Here is a 19,807-nt window from a genome sequence, read left to right on the forward strand (position 1 = left end):
GAAAATAAGATTTATTGCCTTAAATTTAGAACATTTCAGTTGCTAAGATTTAGTTTTTTGCAGTGCACCACTGTTATATTGTTATAAAAACACTTAACAAGCTTAAAAACTGAACGTATCCTTCACTTTCCAGCCATTTTTCCTCACTAAACCATTCCTCTGTTCTTCTCCACTGCTGGTCAGAGACGACTGCTCAGATTAGCATCACTTCAATTAGAGGACAGGATAAAGGTGCACTGCCAGTTTGAAGTCACATGCATTACAGCAGGAGCTGTTTGTGCTCTCTCTCTCTCTCTCTCTCATGCACTGCTCCAGGTTGTTTACCTCCCCCTGTACACTCCGTTCCATCCGTTAAACTCCAGGGAGATGAGGGGATGACTGGGCCATTCTCAGCATTACACACCTTGCAGTAAATGCATGCACACTGATGCACACTCACTCTCTTACTAACTGATGAAAATGCATGAAAAATAAAATGAGCGCACACGCTTCCTGCGTGAGACTTGCATGTAGTTGTCCAGTGCGTCACTGTGCAGTGAAGTACATGCTGTTATGTAATGGCTGCAGGCGGGCGGATGTTACGATGCTGTGAGGATTTGTGTTGTTTTGCTTTTTCATCACATGCAGCAAATAATAACAGTGGCATTAACAACACTCAGCACAGCCATTCAGTCTAATGCATTACTCTGATTACAGTGTATAGGGTATTCGTGTGTGTGTGTGTGTGTGTGTGTGTGTGTGTGTGTGTGTGTTCGTTCTAGGTTGCACTGGATGTCCTGTACTGGACTATTTGCAGGAACTGGTTGTGTAAATGATTTATGGCTTTAACCCTTCAATAGCCACACTAAAAAATTCTAGTATATTTGGATTTTTTTTTTATTGTGTTCCTGGATCCTCATTTAACTCTAGGTTACTCTAGGAATGAACTAACAAGTATTACAGAACAGCCACTATAATATACAGCTCTGGAAAAAATAGTAAGAGAGCGCTTAAAAATGATGAGTTTCTTTAATTTTACCAAATTGAAAACCTCTGGAATATAATCAAGAGGAAGATGGATGATCACAAACCATCAAACCACCAAACTGAACTGCTTGAATTTCTGCACCAGGAGTAAAGCAGCATAAAGTTATCCAAAAGCAGTGTGTAAGACTGGTGGAGGAGAACATGATGCCAAGATGCATGAAATTAAAACTGTGATTAAAAACCAACCAGGGTTATTCCACCAAATATTGATTATTTCTGAACTCTTAAAACGTTATGAATTTTTTGGACATTATTTGAGGTCCGAAAGCTCTGCATCTTTTTTTTTTTGTTTTGTTATTTCAGCCATTTCTCATTTTCTGTAAATAAATGCTCTAAATGACTATAATATTTTTAGTTGTAATTTGGGAGAAATGTTGTCTGTAGTTTATAGAATAAAACAACAATGTTCATTTTACTCAAACATAAACCTATAAATAGCAAAATCAGAGAAACTGATTCAGAAACTGAAGTGATCTCTTCATTTGTCCCAGAGCTGTAGAAGCAAATGATATAATGTAACAAGAATATAATCTAAAACTATTACTGTTTTTTTTATGTAGACAGGTGCATATATTTGTACGAGTTAACAAAACAATATAGCTATTTATAACCTTATATTTTAATAAGATTTTAATCTATAATGGCTATGGCAGAATTAATGAGTTTTACTAGCTCATACTGTATACTTACTATGTGAAGAAAAATTGGCTGAAAGAAAGATTACAGATATGCCTATCATAAAGTAATACACACAATTCAGTCAAGTAAGGAAAAAAATGATTATATCACTTCTGTGTTTGTACTGAGATACAGTAATATAAGATACAGTACCAGTCAAAAGTTTGGACATACCTTCTCATTCAGTGTTTTTATTTTTAAACTGTTATTCGTTATTGTAAATGAATACTGAAGTTATTCAGACTATGAAGGAACACATAAGGAATCATGTAGTAACTTAAAAGTGTTAAACAAACCAAAATACTCTGTGAAGAAGCATTTCGGTGGCTCTTATCTGGGGTCCTGTTAACTAGGGGTGGGTGATATGGCTCTAAAATAATATCACGATATTTCAGGGTATTTATGCGATAACGATATACTTGGCGATATAGGAAAACTAAAATAATTAATTCATTTCAGGAATATAGTATAAGAGTATAACAGCATAATCATAGTGTGGCAAAATAAATAATATGGCATAAAATAATATAATGCAGCAAATAATATTGCAGAATATTTAGTGCATGCATATAAACTGCAAACTAAAACAATTATACAATAAATACACCTAAAGCTTCACAGTAAATAATAGACTACTTTTAAGACAGAACAGCCCTATTATCACGATATGGATTTTTAATATCATGATATTTCTGTGTCACGATATATTGTATACGATATAATATTGCCCACCCCTACTATTAACTTGCGGTTTCTTATCCTTTCAATCCTGGGTCGGGCCAGATGAGAGCCAGTTCCATCATAATGTTTTTGATGGTCTTTGTGAGTGCACTTGAGGATACTTGACCTTTTTTCCTTAAGTAGTTGAGTAGTTCTTGCTATAATATGGATATAATAATTATTTTATTCTTGCTATAATATAACATTACTCAAATAGAGATAATCACTGTATACCTGTAACTCTACCTCTTCACAACTTTACAACTGATGCTCTCAAACACTTTATTAAGAGACAAGAAATTCAATACCTTATAAAGCTGACTGAGAAAATTCCAAGATTTGAAGAATGTTAAAAAATAAAACATATTAGAACAGTGTTTTGGCTTTCTAGATTTTAAATAAAATATAAACTAGTAGGAATAAGACAGTGATAGTAATAAGCGAAGGCATGTACCATATACATACTTATAAATATTGACCGAATTTGGGTTGGCATCATACAGTATGCATCACTCCAACATATACAGTTCATTTATTCATCCTCCCTCTGCTTGCTGATGTCATTGTGCACCAGTGACCCTAACAGCCGATGAGTCTCCCACACACAGACGGTAAATAATCTGCAGTGTGTGTGTGTGTGTGTGTGTGTGTGTGAAGGGGGGGGGGGGGGGGGGGTCATACCGCTCTAACATGCGTCATCAGTTAAGGTAGACCTGTGAGCTCAAGGTGAACATTGCAGGAAAACAATGCAGCACATTCCCTGTGGAAGGGAGCAGGTAAAACCACAGTAACAGTTGTGTTATCCAATCAGCAAATCCCCACAAATCTCTCTCTCTCTCTCTCTCTCTCTCTTCCATTTTCTCTCAGTTTCTCTCCCTGTGAACTAACACCAATTATTGACAGTGCTAATGATAATATTTAGAGTTATAGGTTATATAAATCAATGCTAATATATATATAGACACTTATAGGAGACCCTGTAAATTAGAAGATGAGTCATTGGTACAATATGTTTCAGCTTGATGGTTAAACTACTAGCAGTGTAGAGTCTATGTGCTGGTGGTGATTGTTGTGATTGTTGTGATTTGATCTTCAGTTTCCAGTATTTTGGTAGTGTTCAGAGAATGCTCTTATGTTATTTCAAATAACCGACCAATGGCATTGCAAAAATGCCCATCCAATAGGGTTGCATGATATTGGAAATAATATTTTTTATAGTGTAACGCGATATTAGAAAATACAGAAATTCTCACTAGATTTTGCCAAATGTCTTTGATCCAAAATGTAAAAAAACGGTCCCCATCTGGATTAAACTATGCAAATAGGTAAAAGATATGCAAATGTGTAATAGATACACTGATTTGCTACTAGTATATCCCATGAAAGCTAAAGACCTTCGGGACATACAATTTATAGATATGTCTGATTAAAATGAACATTGTTGTTTTATTCTATAAACTACGGACAACATTTCTCCCAAATTCAAAATATAAATATTCTCATTTAGAGCATTTATTTGCAGAAAATTAGAAATGACTGAAACATGTTGATTAGGGGTGTGCCATATCGTATCGTACGCGATAATACCGCCAACATTTTTGAATATCGTGAACGATATTATTCCCTAAAATATCGTGCAATAACACTCACCCCTAATTATCACGTCAGGGTTTTACTTTTTAGCTGCTGTGAGCAAAAGAAAAATTCATTTCTCATTTCCTATTAAATTTCTACTAGAAATGTATCTTTATATTATAATTTAGATTATATCTGTCCAGTATAATTAATTTTACTTTAATCCTGGATATATGGAGTAATTTGGAGTTCTGTTACAAATCTGCTAAAATTTTTGTATTTTTTTACTATCTTTTATTTTTTTGTCATATCGCCAGGAGTATTGTTATCGTGTTAACACCATGAAAAATCGTGATATTATTTTAGGGCCATATCTCCCACCCCTAATGTTGATATTCATAAAGTTTTAAGAGTTCAGAAATCAATATTTGGTGGAATAACCCTGGTTAGTTTTTAATCACAGTTTTCATGCATCTTGGCATCATGTTCTTCTCCTCCACCAGTCTTACACACTGCTTTTGGATAACTTTATGCTGCTTTACTCCTGGTGCAAAAATTCAAGCAGTTCAGTTTGGTGGTTTGATGGTTTGTGATCATCCATCTTCCTCTTGATTATATTCCAGAGGTTTTTAATTTGGTAAAATCAAAGAAAAGCATCATCATTAAGTGGTATCTCTTATTTTTTTCTAGATCTGTGTATAAGAGATCTAAAGAACAATCACTTGATCTCACTTGATTTATACTCACTCACACATATCTATTAAAACATAGTTCTCTATGGAATTAAAACAAGTTCTATAGAGTTTATTAGAATAATCTGTAATAATAATAATCTGTAGAGTAATCTGTAGAGTCATCTAATTGACCATCAATGTTCTCTGGTTATGACTATGGAAGTTGCTGTGCATTAAATGCTGATTAGCTATAGTTAAATGCATTTCAGTTATACACACTTAAATAATTATTGCAATATCAGCATTTATTTAAACCCATTTATTTCAGCACAGCTTAAAATATACAGATCTTTGAAAATATACAGAAGCTTTGTGGAAATGATGCCACAACGAATGTGTGTCATAATTAAAGCTGTCTTTAAAGACTGTCCAACCAAATAATAGAGGTTGTGACCTTTTTACCTATGTAGTTTATTAATATTCTAATCATGGAGCAAAATAAATGGTGGTGTTACATATAATACTTAATCTGGTGGATATTTTCATGCAAAATTAAAACAGTGTTTGTTTTTTCTCACAAAACATTGCATCCAAATATTGACGATTGCAAATGTGTACATTACAATGCTTAAGCAATATATTGCATGCCCATAAATCAGATACATATGTGATATAGGACCACATATAAAAGTGACTCTTTCACCTCTTTCTCTTCCTCTCTTCATTTTACTCTCCTTTTTGCTAGGTGTAAACAGTGAAGAAAAAAATAAATGCAATTTTACAGTAACGGACTGGATGCAATCAGCTTACTTCATTCCTGTGTCAGTGATGAATCACAGAGTCTGTTTGTTGTGTATGTTTTTCTTTATCACAGTCAGACAGACAGAGAGAGAGAGAGAGAGATGAGAGGATGTCGGGAAGAGAAAGCCAGAGAGACAGTCTGTCAGAAAGGCACGAGATGAAGCAGAGAGCTAAACTCAGAGTGGAGAATTCTGCTGATTATCTCCAGTTCTGGACTGGAGGTGGTAAATAATAGCACGTGGGGGAACAGCTCTGATTGTGTACTATAAATCCTGCTGACTCATGGCTTGTGTTTCTTGCTGAGTCATGCTGGGAGGCGATGACTCTCCTGTGGGCTCTGGCGGGTTTACTCACAGCTGAGGGCAGAGGCCGCAAAACAAATATGCCTGATCTACCTTACAGTAAAATCCTTTTTAAAAACATGTCAGTCACATTACAATACAAAACTAAACTCTTTAAATGTAAGTAGGGGTGTCACGATTACCTAAATCCTCGATTCGTTTTTTGGATACAAGACAGCTCAGTTCAGACAGCTTCCTCTTACAGCGTCCACAGTTAATCCTGTTGGATGTGGTTGGTCCTTCTTGGTGGTATGCTGACATTACCCTGGATACCGTGGCTCTTGATGCATCACAAAGACTTGCTGTCTTGGTCACAGATGCTCCAGCAAGACGTGCACCAACAATTTGTCCTCTTTTGAACTCTGGTATGTTGCCCATAATGTTGTGTGGGTTGCAATATTTTGAACAGAACTGTGCTCTTACCCTGCTAATTGAACCTTCACACTCTTACTGCTCTTACTGGTGCAATGTGCAATTAATGAAGATTGAACACCAGGCTGCTCCAATTTAGCCATGAAACCTCCCACACTAAAATGATGACAGGTGTTTCAGTTTCATTGTCCAACCTCTGTATACTGATATATAGATCTCTGGAAAGAATGAAGAGATCACTTCAGTTTCTGAATCAGTTTCTCTGATTTTGGTTTTTAATCACAGTTTTCATGCATCTTGGCATCATGTTCTCCTGGTGCAATAGCTTGGTTTGATAGCCTGTGACCATCCAGGTTTTCAATTTGGTAAAATCAAAGAAACTCATCATTTTTAAGAGGTTTTTGAATTATTGTTTAAAACCTGTTTTTATGTAGTTGTCATTGGTTATGTGGTTAAAGTCTTTGCCGAGCTTCTAAAAATTGTTAAGTGAAAGCGCTCCTGCTCAAATTTGTCTCTTTGATTCTGTGGTGTGTGTGTGTGTGTGTGTGTGTGTGTGTGTATGTACACATGTTTACAGTAAATCTAGCTGAAATGTGAGTGTGTGTACATATGCTTGTTCTACAGTGTGGATGCATTTGGTGTGTGTGTGTGTGTGTGTGAGGGCTGAGGTTAAATATAGACCCATGTTGGCCCTCCCTCCTCTCTCTTTGGGCTTTGCTGAAATTCCAGCCTGACCTTCTCCTCAGAGAGGGCTCGCCGCTATCACACGGCTGTAAGGAGCTACAGAGGAAGGCCGCGTGTTACCTTCAGAGTGCACGGCGTGCATTAACCCGGGAGCACCAGGACACCAGAGTTCTTGTACTTCTCGTTCCCCACGCCACTGCTCTCGGCCTGCGCTCCCAGTCCTGAGGGGACTCCCAGAAGAAGGACATGGAGACATGGACACGGAGCATTCAGAGTATAGCAAAGACTTGGAGTTAATATGTTAATGTCTGTTGGATCATTATTGGAACAGATCCGTAATATGGAGATAATATGGAGCTAGTGGTCTAGTTTGTGTGGGAATATTGGAACAGACCCTCTCCCAGCATGGAGGTGACACCAGTGCGCTGGAGCCGGGCTAGCGTCATCAGCTTCATCAAGGGTCTGGGTAGGTGCTACTGCACAGTGCTGTATGAGACTGACTGTGACAGTGTAGCGCAGGCTAAAGCTGAAAGCAACTGTGTGAAGAATTGTATGTGAGGAACTGTATGTGGGTGGGTGTGTGTGTTTTTTGGCAACACTGAGGGAAGTTGCTTATGGGTGGGGGGAGTGTTTGTGTGTTGTTTTTGCGGCCTATCGAGAGGGAGGATGCATTCTGGAGATTCCTTGTTGCATGGCCCAGACGGGTGAAGCAGGCAAAACATTTCACAATTCTTCCCCAGCTGCACCCCGCTGTGTAGCGCTCCTACTGTCTGTTTCCCCTGGTCCTCTTGCTTGTGGCGCTCTCTCAGTTTAGCATGCTAACGAAGAAAAAATAAGCATTATTGCAGTTATAGCACCAAATCTGTCCCTGTCAAAACACAGCACTCACATTTCTGGGTATTTCTTAGATTTGAGATCGAATTGAGCCCAAGTATAGTCAAATTGTTCAGATAAATGGAACTTCTAGATTAGCTTTTTAGCTAAATCACAGAATCAAAGCAGCAAATCGCTTGCGAGAACTGAGCAACACTGAGCAACACTGCGCAAGACTTGTCTACTAAATCACAGCACATGCTTCTTTTACTTTCAGTGATAGTTCTACATCTCTTGTCCAGCTTGTCCAGAAAAGTGTGTGCTAAAGTGTTGGCTCACTGGAAATTACTCTTCCTGGCTATAGGGGGAGCACTACAAAAAAAAGAAATGGCAGTTGTCCATTGTGTTGCTTGGGCCCAATCCCATTGTATCCCTTGGCCCTACCACTTAGCCCTATCCCTCTGTTTTGTGCAAGTGGACCTAGGTTTAAGGTGTCCTGATTCTTGTTAGTCTTGAGGGGGATGGTGAAGTGTTAGGGGCCTATAGCCCTTCAAACTAAGATTTTCAGATTTTCAGAGGCACTTTCAAAACAGAAGGCTATAAAAAGAGTGTTAAAAATAACGATAACCACTATATTACAACAGTTTAATGTGTAGTTTAAACGTTTTATGAACATTTTCTTCATAACAAGCAAAACCAAAAAATTGCTAGTAGTTCGTTTCAGTAGCTAGCTAGCTAACTTTCCCGTTCCACCTTAAATTATGTAACAGATGTCAGAAGCTACAGCATTTTAACCAGCACTTAGGTTGCTAAACATTAGCACGCTACTGCTATATATCTGTATTGGGTGCTTGAAGGATTGTACCAATTCTTTGGGGGAGAAGTTTAGGAACCCCTATACCTGTATACGTTGTGAGGTGATATCTTGTAAGTGAGGCTGTAGTGACCTTTTAAACAAAACGAACTAAAATAACCTAAGCCACCACAATTAGAAGAAGAGCTGGCGATAGCGGCTTTGACTCGCTGTAGCGGGTATTATAACAAAGTCCATACCTTCAAAACGTTGGATATACCAATCCATTTAGTGGTCTTAAATCAGCAGTAAATACTCCAGCAGTAGTTCCAGCGTTCACAATCTTTAAATGTCCCGCTTTACACTCACCAATAGCATAACATAAATAGCTCCAACAGAGGCAAAACACTGGGCAGTGTACTCATGGCAAGGTGATTTGAATTTTATTTTATTTGGAGTTTGAGTGAGTGATTGCGGTTGCCACACCAATGGGACGTTCCATTTCTGAAGTTGTGAGCGTATTTAACATTCCTCTATCCACAGTGTCACATGTGCACCAGGAATAATTCACAGTAGGCATTATCACCCACAGTGCACAGTGTAGTGGGTGGTAATGATCGAGGCCGGAGCGTCTGGCTAGTATTGTTGTTGTTTATTAGCTTCCCTGGGACGTGGCTAAAGTCTTAACATGAGTTACTAGTTTCTGTGGCTTGTCTCTTGTTATGTAGCTCATTTTGAGGTGGTTGTCACGCCACTAAAGGACCTCATGCTGTTGTGCTGCTTCTACATTGACCTGAGCAGTTTGAGGTTCAGAGGTCAGGGTCATTCAAGCCTGTTAGCAACACTTGAGTTCAGAGCTGTCAGAAGACCCAGAGCTGGAGCTGCTGCACTGACTGTTATAAAACACTGTGAACAGCTGATCTGTGAGGAACCGAGGAAAATCACACTACACTATATCATCTATATCATACAAGTGGCCATTGTCAGCAACCAAGCACTGAATGCACCCAATGAGCCCAATGATCATTATAATGCTCACTCTACAAGTTCTGAGACTGGGAGAGCAAAAACGTATTTCTGTTGTGATTAATGATATCATCTTTTATATTAATGATATCACCCATCACGATAATTAAGTTCCAACTTTTCGTATAATAAATAATATTAAGTTGATCTTCTTTGCTGCCTGTGATTTTATTCATTGTATGAAAAAATATATTTTCCTGAAATATTAATAATTAATATTTCAGTTAATATTAATTAATAATTTTTAATTTAATAATTAAAAAGTGCATAATTACATTTTTTACATTGTACTAAGAATGAGACACATATTGTTTAACTATTCTAGCAGGCTCTAGGCACATTAAGTAGGAGAAAATAGAACTTGTCGCTAATGTTAGCCTGGCTTAAACCTAAGGCCTGATTTAAAAAGTAGTGGTCACACGGCCATATTTAAGGTGGAAGGGAAAACGCTTGGGCTACCTTGTTTGCTAAACCTGAGTAAAATATAAATGTACTTACAATGAGACACACCTTGTTTAACTACACTAGCAGGCTCTATTAACATAGAGAGAGAAAAATAGAACTTGTTGCTAACGTTTGCTTGTCTAAAACTATGGCTTGATTTGGAAGTAGTGGTCATACGGCCATATATAAGCTGGAAGGGAAAACTGTAAGTCTAACTTGTTTGCTAAATGTATATGAGATATAAATGTACTAAGAATGAGACACATATTGTTTAACTACTCTAGCCGGCTCTATGAACGCTATGTGAGAGAAAAATAGAACTTGTCGCTAATGTTAGCTCGTCTAATACTATGGCTTGTTTTGGAATTATTGTTGAAATTTAGGGTGTAAAGGAAAACATTTAAGGCTATAAGAATGAGACATATAGTGTTTAACAAGTTAGCCTTAATAGTTTTACCTTCCACCTTGTTTTCACCAATAATTCCAAATCAAATCAGAGTTCCTACAGGTACCTAAAAAGTCTTAAAATGTCTTAAATTAAAATCTGGATAATTAAGGAGTTAAATTGTCTTAAATTTACTGTAAAAGTGCTGTAGGTATTGCATTTTTAGATGGTGCGTTTATTGCCGGTGGGAAAGCGCATACTAAATTAGCGGTGAGTTACCGGGGAGAGAACTTAAGGTTAGGCTAGCTAACATTAGCGGGAAGCTAGCTAACGTTACTGGGTTAGAGAACTAAGGTTAGGGGAGAGTAAGCTAACATTAGCAGCGAGCTAGTCAACATTACTGGGTTAGAGAACTAAGGTTAGGGGAGAGCTAGCTAACATTAGCAGCTAGCTAGCTAACATTACTGGGGAGGGAACTAAGGTTAGGGGAGAGCTAGCTAACATTAGCAGCGAGCTAGCTAACGTTACTGGGGAGGGAACTAAGGTTAGCGTAGAGCTAGCTAACATTGGCAGCAAGCTAACAAACATTACTGGGGAGAGAACTAGAATAGGTTAGAATAGAGTTAGCTAATATTAGCCGCGAGAGAACTAAGGTTAGCATAGAGCTAGCTAACATTACTGGGGAGGAAAGTAAGGTTAGCGTAGAGCTAGCTAACATTAGCAGCAAGCTAGCTAGCGTCACTGTGAAGAGAACTGAGGTTAGCGAAGTGAACATTAACGGCAAGCTACCTAACATATTAACTTTAGTGGCAAGTTAGCTACATTATTGGGAAAGAACTAGTGTTAGTGGAGAGCTAGCTCACATTTGTGGCGAGCTAGCTAACATGCTAACATGTTCTGCATCACAATAGAATAAAATTTAAAAATGTATAAAAAATAGGAAACGTTAAGTTTTGATTTCAAATAAAATAATGTTCTACAAAAGAAATTTTACCTACATTTTTGAGTCTTAAGTTATATTTATTGAGGTCTTAAGAAGGTCTTAAAAAGCTAAATAGATAGTTAAATAGATAGTGCGTATATTAGCGGTGAGTTACCGGGGAGAGAACTAAGGTTAGCGTAGAGCTAGCTCACATTAGTGGTGAGCTAGCTAACATGTTCTGCATCACAATAGAATACAATAAAAAAAAGGTCTTAAAAAGTATTAAATCTGACTTCTAAAATGGGGCAAAAACACTGTTACCATGTTTCCAACCTTATTCATTCCTGTACCATCGATTTACGCTCAGCAGCACAGATATCACTGCTGTTAAGCACAGGGTCGTCAGAGCAGAGCCTCTGTTATTCCATTTGAAGGAATGTTGGATCTGATCTGCGTCTTATGACGTGTGAGGTGCCGGAGCCGAGTCTATTCTAAGAGTCTCACATGTCCTGAGTTTTTAGCCGTCACATGAGCGGGGCTCCCTCGACTGCAGCCTACCAGCTACCTCACCCTCTCCCCCACCCGTCTCACTCCCTAGCGCACAGGTTGTGGCACGGTCATCCCTAAAATGAAAACACCAGCTGCTCTCTCTGACTGCTGATGAAGCTTTATAAGCTGCCTGCATTTAACAGCAGATTTTATACTCTGACCTCACAGCAGCAGCAGCGGCACACTCTTTCACTGGCTTACAGTACAGATATGGATGTAGTCTTCTGTGCATACTTTGCGTTAATTAGGGCCCGAGCTTGTTTTTGGTCCATTTATTATTATTATTATTATTATTATTATTACGCTTCTTGACCCTTTCGCTCATTTTTGAGGCATTTCTGATATGGGAAAACTCACGCATTTTGGCACAGGCCTCAAACTTAGTGAAAATGTAAAAGTTCCATAGAGCATTGACATGGGCGTGGTTCAGGAGCTCCATAGCGCCCCCAAACGTCGGCATTGGCCGGGATGAAGTTTGTCCAATGTGCACCAACTTTGGTACACTCATTGACCTCTTCATAAACAACAAGAATCACTAGGTTTTATTTGACTCCGCCCAACAGGAAGTCGGCCATTTTGACAGGAAGTTGCAAAATAAAAAGTTTCCCGCTGGGTTTCGGAGTGGTTAGGATGTTTGAAAACTCCTAAAATTTTACAGAGCTATTTGGCTTGGGCCAAACTTTCACCGTAAATTAAAATTTTGTATATTCGTGTTTCATCAGCTCTCTAGCGCCACCTATTTCATATGACATTTTTGGAAAGCGCTCAGCCTCTTGATAATTGGCAGATTCAATAAGGCCTCGAAGTGACTTAGATATATATTGTCATTTTTGTCGTGTGTAGCTAGATGACTCTACAGCGCCCCCTATTTGGTTCGGCTAATAAATTAGCCGTGGCCTTCTCAAAAATTCTCAGATATTCTCGATTTTTGACAGAAACATAGACAATATGATTCTGCACATATTAGCAATCGGAATGCATTAGCTCCGCCCAACAGGAAGTCGGCCATTTTGGAATTTGTGGAATTTTGACATATTTTTCACAAACTCATTCGAACTCGTTTCTCGGTCTGGCCCGGTACGATTTGCGCTGTTATGCGAGGGCCCTACGTCCCCCTGTGACAGGGGGACAACTCGTTCCTTTTGTATTTGTACACATTCTCTAAAAGAGTAAGAAGCAGTGCTATTGGAAATCAAAAGTGCAGTATCCAGTAGTTCAAGTGAAACACGACTTTTCTGCAACAATTTTGCAAACTGGGTTGTTTTTATCAAAATTCTTGTACCAAATTTAAAAATCCCTAAAATAAAATAAATATTTGCAGATACCAACACGTGCTGCTGTATTTTATTATTTTTCATCAAACAATTGTGTTTGAGTAAATGAGAATAGTGTTTTATTCTATAAACCATGGACATTTTTCCCAAATTCCAAATAAAAATATTGTCATTTAAGAGTGGTGATGAAGAGGCTGAGACTGGACAGCTAAGCAAAGCTTTATAAGGTTTCAGGTATTTAGCAAACAGCCCTGGTTTGATATCTGAGGCTATGTCTTGCTTGCTGTTAAATGGAGAATCGTGAACGACGTCATCAAGCATTTAAAGTTTTTTATTTTATTTTATTATTATTTTACAGGTTACAGGTATTTTCAAGTAATACTCATGCCACCAGGGTGTGCGTCGCTTTCAACATTCAACATGTGTTCTATGATCTATTGTGAATGAAGTATGGGTGTCCCATCTTTAGTTGGAATGGGGGTTGTAGATATTTAGTATTAAATACAAATTAATACTTATACATTAACATTTTACTTTGTTAAGGTTTCCATTATATCTTATCTTATCCTGCTATTTCTCTATAGTTGTGTTGCTTAGCACTAGGCAGAAGCTTCTATCTTCTTGAGCTGTGTCCTCTTATTGGTACAATGTGATGTTCAGTGTCACTGGAGTGTTACCTGTTGTGCTGAATCACGCACTGGATTTGCATTAGTTTTTTTTTATTGTGGTCTTTTATAAAGCATTATTTATTTATCAAACAGAAGTACAAATGAAGATCATTGCAGATTAATTGTTGTGTGTTTGTGTGTGCAGCATCCCCTGTAGGAAAGCCGCCTCTCCCTCCAGTGAGCAGTGGTCAGGGCGAGAGGAAAGGTCCGGTCGTCATCATGCCGGTCACAGTGGACCCCGAAAGCAAACCGGGCGAATACGTCCTGAAGAGCCTGTTCGCTAACTTCACTACACTGTCTGAACGCAAAATACGCATCATCATGGCAGAACCACTGGTAAGAGCTGATTGGTTATCTATCTTTTGGGTTGCTTTTTTGTTGGTATATAAAGAATCAAAAACTAGTCAGTAAGAGTTCTTTACACTGTGGAACATTTCACAGTGTGCTTCTGTTTTGTGTATTTTTTAAGCAAAAGAGAGGGTATTTTAAAGATAAATGCTACAAGGATAACACCTGAAACACTTCATCTTTGGTTGTAAAATGTCTTAGTGTTGTCTGAATGAATGGCAATAGTATAAAATGGTCAGTAATTTGTTTTCCCAACTCGTCCCTGTAAGGTTTTTAGCCTGAAATGCAGAAATACACATATATATACAAATTAAATTAGGTTTGGCAGACAAAATCTAAAATATCTTGGGTTCATACTGTTTGCAGGGTAAGTGTATTTTCAGGTGTTTCATACTGTCAAAACTTTTCTGATTGGGAGATTTACATGAACCTGTCATATAAGGCAGCAGCATTAGCAGCTAACTGCTAGTGCCAGCTACGCTTAGCGACTAATGCCGCCCGACAGCACTACACTAAAGAACCCTGAGTGTTCCAGTAAGCCAGGGTGATATTAGCTAGCCGTTCATCCCACATAGCTTGTTTTAACATGATAAACATGCAGACTACAGTCCAAATATACTCACCTCTGAACAGTGAAAGAGCACGTAATTAGCAGGTAATGCTAATAATGCTTCAGCAGTGCTAGCCGGGGTTAGCAGCAGGCTACAGTCTGATATACTCACATCGGAACAGGGAAAGAGGCTAGCGCTCAGAGTGGTTAGCAGTTATTGCTAATGCTGCTCCAGCAGTGCTAGCCGAGGTTAGCAGCAGACTACAGGCCGATAATACTCACCTCTGAACGGCAAAAGAGTTAGCGCTTAGCTCAATCAGCGGCTAATGCTAATAGTGCTCCAGCCTCAGTGCTGGAGAAGTAACTGAAACTCCTTCATAATGCTGTACAGCTTCTTACAAACTGACTGGTAAAATTCATACCAGATTAAAAGGCGCATTGACGATTTTTGGGGAAATTTAAGGATTTTAAGTGTGCCTCATAATGAGAAAAAACACAGTATTTTTCTTTTTGTACTTAGAAATATTGTTTGTATTAAAATAATCAGTAGTGCTGTAAATCTGTAGTAACCCTCAGTTTTAAATGTCGTGACTTTTTGTGGGTTATTTTTGTGCATGTAGTGTGTTCTGGACAAACAGGTCGAACATGTCATTCTGTTGTAGACAGTTGGAAAAGCTTGTTGTTAGTTTTGGCACTTTATGCCCTGACCTGCATTCTCCAATTAACACATAAACATGCGTTCACTCATGTGTCACAAGGAAGAGGTGTGTTTCTGGCATCAGGTTTCTTTTGTTTTCACTTTGTTTTCTGGCACGCATACACGCTCCTGTAGCTGTGAGGAATGATTATTGTTTTTAAAGGCAGGGAAAGTTCATAGTCTTACCAACCAAGTAATACAAGAATGTGCACAGCAGCATAAGCAGCGGAGTAGAGCAAGAGCAAGAACATTATAAGTGTTTTAATGATCTGATGCAGGATATAAACCATCAGCCCTGGAGTTTTCAGAAGCACTGCAGCTCCATTATATACTAGAGGTGTGCCAAAAAATCGATTCACATAAGAATCTTGATTCTCATTTACTACGATTCAGAATCGATTTAAAATGTCCCAAAATCGATTCTGAGGGGCGGGTTTTAGACTGATTTTGGGCTGGGTATTTTTGTTGGACCTGGCAACCCTGGGGATAGGGCTTGTCCCTTCAAACGGAGATCTTCCAGACACACACAGAGCGTAGGTGTTTGAGAATCACCGGTAAGATGGCAGAACAAGCACTATATTACATTAGATTAACGTGTAGTTTCAATGTTTTATGGCAGAATGCTTCATAACAAGCATAAAAAAGATCGCTAGTAGTTAGTTTCAGTAACTGTTAGCTAGCTAACTAGCTAACTTTCCAGTTCCACCTTAAATAACGCTACAGGTGGCAGCGGGCTGCAGCATTTAAGGCGGAACGGAAAAATAACAATAAGCTAATCAGAGCTAATTTCAGCTCCTCATCACAGAGGAATTAAGGAATGGACAATATGAATTAATTTCTCCACCTCCTGCCCCCTTTCTGAAGAAATACAACCACCTTAAAGTTAACTAGTTAATCAGCAGCTGCTCCTGAACTTTAGCGCTCCACTGCTATCATCACATCAGCCCAGCAGCGTCACCTACACACCACCGCTAGTAGCCTGGTAATAAAGCAGTGTTATTTATTTATGTATTTATTGTTCATTAACGTCATTGTGATATCCCAGTGATTCCTCTGTCACTGAGGACCCACATTCCTGCACATTTTATTGTTTTTGTAACACATTACTTGCTCCAGGACCAGTGTATATTATGGAGGGTTTTTTTTCAATAAGATTCATAAGCCAGAAGCAGAAATTTTTATAATTCAAATCGTTTTGAATCAAAAATCGATTTTGAATCGAATCGTGGCCCCCAAAATCGGAATCGAATCGAATCGTGAGATAGTAAACGATTCCCACCCCTATTATATACAGGACAGGTTGAGGACTTAGTACATTAAGACTTTGTTCCAGTACTTCATCCTGGTTTACAGACATGATGGATTGCTTATCCATAGTTATGGTTGCCAATATTGCACAGGAACAGTACGGTGCCCATGGTTTTACCAGTGTAGGTCTGTTAGTTCTGTTTTCTTCACATATTATCTTCAGTGAAGTTGACGTGGTGTGAAGGGGCAGTTGTTGTAATAGTCTACATCAATAATCACTACATCACTACTAACTAAATGCCCACAACTCTGGCTGTTTGTGTAAATCTCCCAGATCTCTTCCTTCTAGCCCAAAACCTACGTTGCAACCAGAGACAGACTGATCAGTGTTTTTTCCCCTTAAATAAACCCTTAGCAAGCTAGCTAACATTAGCGGCAAGCTAGCTAACATTAGTTGTAAGCTAGCTAAGGTTAGCAGTGAGCTAGCTAACATTAGCGACGAGATAACTAACATTAGCAGCGAGTTAGCTAGCTAACATATTAACTTAACTAACATATTCACATATAAGTCTTGACTAAGACTGTAATAAATAACACATACATTTAGGCTACATAATTAAACGTTTTAACTTCCAATACAATAAATTATTTTCAACCAAAGAAAAGATGGCTACATTTTTGGGTCTTAAATTATATTTTTTGAGGTATTAAAAAAATCTTAAAAACCCTGTAATACACATCTAAAGCTTGAATATTTATATTCAAGCATTAAATAAAAAAAGGTTTTATGTTTGATAATAATTGTTACTACAAATTGTAATTGTAATTGTAACATAAATTATTTTTTAAAATGTAAGCAACTTTAAAAATATAATGTATAACAATCATAAAATTGGCACTTTTCAAAAACAGACATTTAATTCTCTCAAAACCTTTCATTTTGTTACGGTTGTCTAGTTTTTATGACTATTTTCAAACATGCAGAATTTGGGTTGATTCCTGTTACTGATCTAAAATTATTATGTGGAGTACAGAGTGGACAGGCAGCTTCTCCAAGTAACCTAAAAGAGTCTTTAAAGCCCTTAAATTTTTTCAGAATGTGAATAACCTATTTTATCGCACAGGAAAAGGGTTTTGTATCACCTACACTTGTAGCCCATTAAGGGGAAGGCATGTAAAGGGGTCTAATATATGGGGAAAAAAAGCAATTTGTCTCTCAAATCATAAAAAATAAGAAAAATACTAATTTGGCTATATTATAAGCTGTATTTTTACAGATATCACTAAGGAATCCAAGCAATTTCTGACAGATTTATCAGCCTGAATGAAATTGGTTGGGCTATGATAAGTGAATCAAAGGCCTCGACAAAAAGAGACTATATATATATATATATATATATATATATATATATATATATATTTTTTACCCTGTTTTCTCCTCAGTTTTAGCTTAGCCAATTAACTCAGACACAAGGACAATAGCAAGCCTCCTCCAATATACACAGTCAATACTTCCAACATGCTTGGAAGAAAGTGGCGGGTCCCGAGCTCTAATACACAACCTTGGTTTTAAACTTGTGACCCTCTACCCATAGTGCTGTAAAATCAAGCTTGTTACATAAGATCCCAGGGTCTCTTAAGGCCTAGTGTTTGAGATATGCATGTGTGTTTGGACTGGCTGTGTGGGTGTGTGACTGTAAAGCAGGGTTAATGACTCACTTTGACCCTGGCTCTATTACTGTGCCTCGTTCTCTCAGGGCTCCCCTCAGTCCTCTTCTCTATTTTGTGCTGAATCAGTTCAGTTAATAGAGCAGAGGTCGTGATTTTTCTCTTTTTAGAATAGAAACCATCATTTCCTGTCCCATTGACTGTTATACAGCTCTGGAAAAGATAAGAGAGCACTTAAAAATGATGAGTTTCTTTGATTTTACCAAATTGAAAACCTCTGGAATATAATCAAGAGGAAGATGGATGATCACAAACCATCAAACCACCAAACTGAACTGCTTGAAGGTTTGCACCAGGAGTAAAGCAGCATAAAGTTATCCAAAAGCAGTGTGTAAGACTGGTGGAGGAGAACATGATGCCAAGATGCATGAAAAAAAAAAACTGTGATTAAAAACCACCAGGGTTATTCCACCAAATATTAATTTCTGAACTCTTAAAACTACTTCATGAATATGAACTTGTTTTTTTCTTTGCATTATTTGAGGTCTGAAAGCTCTGCATCTTTTTTGTTATTTCAGACATTTCTCATTATCGGCAAATAAATATATTTATAAATATATAAAACAATAACTGTATAATATGTCCCCTTCAATATGTATCAGAGAGATCTATGTCTGTGTATTAGGAATATGACATACTTAAGTAGCTTATAAAACAATTAAAGGTCCAACTGCAACACTAATCAAATGTTTGTATTCTTTCTACAGGAAAAGCCTCTTACTAAATCTCTACAGAGGGGAGAAGACCATCAGTTTGATCAGGTATGCATGTTTTGTATTCTTGCCATGTGCTGAAAGCCCTTCTTTATTTTGGTTTCACTTCTGCTCAAATGATGGCGATAAACCCAATCTCAAGACATTTTCTTCCGGAAAGCAAGATTCAAGCTAATAACTGCCCTGATGATTGTTAAATGACCGTTCAGTTCTTTATTTAACCAATTTATGGCGATACAGACCGCACTCCTAGCTGCACAACCTAATTAAAGCCAGCTAACCATATACCCCTCTCTAGAGCACATCACTCAGCCAATACTGTTATATAGTAGTATCAAATCACTGTACCCCAGCTAGCTAACACAGCTAATGACACCCATAGCTCCATAGTTCAGTTATGTACATAAGTTTAGAGGCTCACATTCTTTATTAGGATGCTAAATGTGGCTGATTCCAATAATTAAAGTATGTTTTATATTGAGAGAGAGACGCAGAACATTACAGAAGCCTGATACGATGATCAGAATGAGCATTATTAAGGTTAACCCCTTAACAGGACAGGATTTTGTCAATTATCTGCCTGACAAGCATTAAATAAAAAGCTTTCATGTTTGATAAGGAACTTTACTGAAATTATAATTGCAATTGTAATAGAAAGTATAGAAAAATACTCAAGTAAATCTGCAATTGTCAAAATCTAAAGAATACAATCATAAAATAGGCAATTTCCTGAACTGCATTTTGAAATCAATGCAAATTCTATATACAAATCAAAGAG

At 37.8% G+C, this 19,807-nt stretch overlaps 1 protein-coding gene across 7 annotated transcripts in view; it reads left to right on the forward strand.

Moving 5' to 3' along the window:
- fryb (furry homolog b (Drosophila)) overlaps positions 1-19,807 on the forward strand; it is a 163,511-nt gene that overhangs the window by 30,787 nt on the left and 112,917 nt on the right. For 6 of the 7 annotated variants that reach the window (XM_049468900.1, XM_022681467.2, XM_049468897.1 and 3 more), the window contains exons 2-3: positions 13,891-14,081; positions 19,024-19,077. In XM_049468900.1, the coding sequence (XP_049324857.1) occupies positions 13,965-14,081; positions 19,024-19,077 (171 nt within the window). In that variant the 5' untranslated portion in view covers positions 13,891-13,964. Of the gene's footprint in view, positions 1-6,925; positions 7,338-13,890; positions 14,082-19,023; positions 19,078-19,807 lie in introns of those variants that run through there. The other variant, XM_049468899.1, reaches the window with a different exon arrangement.

This window comes from Astyanax mexicanus, chromosome 20 (genome assembly GCF_023375975.1).
Source record: "Astyanax mexicanus isolate ESR-SI-001 chromosome 20, AstMex3_surface, whole genome shotgun sequence".
Lineage (NCBI taxonomy): Eukaryota > Metazoa > Chordata > Actinopteri > Characiformes > Acestrorhamphidae > Astyanax > Astyanax mexicanus.